The 703-nt window shown below is 64.7% G+C and overlaps 1 protein-coding gene across 1 annotated transcript in view; it reads right to left on the bottom strand.

Moving 5' to 3' along the window:
- Positions 1–358, bottom strand: part of SEC63 (SEC63 homolog, protein translocation regulator) — a 55,890-nt gene extending 55,532 nt beyond the window's left edge. Inside the window, exon 1 of the mRNA XM_006926050.2 lies at positions 64–358. Coding sequence (XP_006926112.1) covers positions 64–187 — 124 coding nt within the window. The 5' untranslated portion in view covers positions 188–358. The remainder of the gene's footprint in view (positions 1–63) is intronic.
- Between the last annotated feature and the right edge of the window lie 345 nt (positions 359–703).

The raw sequence follows: 703 nt of genomic DNA on the forward strand, positions 1-703 counted from the left end.
GCGCGGCCCGGATGGGCCGGCAGAGCCTGAGTCGATCCGCGGGCAGCTGCCAGTGGGACTCACCGGCATTCTGGTCTCGGGGCCAGAGGTAGTAGGTGGCCGGGATCACGATGAGCCCCACGAAGGAGGTGAGGAAGTAGAAGAAGGTGTTCCCGCTGTCATCGTACTGGAACTGCTGCCCCGCCATGGCACCCCCTCCTCCGCCTCCCTCTTCTCACCGACGCCGCCACGACCCCGCTCTGCGTTCCGGCTCCCAGGTCCCCAGCCCGGAGTGGCGTAGCTCGGACGCCGACGCCGCCTCTCCTCCCCGCCCCCACGCCACTCTCACGGACACGCCGCTGCCGCCGCTGCCGTCACCAGCTCTCGCGAGAAGAGGCAGTTCTCGCCCCGCTCGGTTTTTTCCTACCCCAACTTCTCCCCCACACGCTCGCTTAAGGAGACGTGGCGCGCGCAGCCTTGCAACACTGCGAGGTCCCGCCCTTGGCTCCGCCCCCGACGCCACAGCCCCGCCCCCCGAGCTCCTGTACCCTCCCCAAGGGTCCCGCCCCTAGCCCCTCTTCTTTCTCCGCTTCCTTTCCCAGTGTTACACTCTCGATCCTGGGAATCGATTTACTAGGTCCAAGCTTGCAAAGTAATGTTTGCTATTAAAAGACTGAGTTCTACGCTGCGCCCATTTTGCAGATGGACATTCCCCAAGCCGATA

This window comes from Pteropus alecto, unplaced genomic scaffold (assembly GCF_000325575.1).
Source record: "Pteropus alecto unplaced genomic scaffold, ASM32557v1 scaffold79, whole genome shotgun sequence".
NCBI lineage: Eukaryota > Metazoa > Chordata > Mammalia > Chiroptera > Pteropodidae > Pteropus > Pteropus alecto.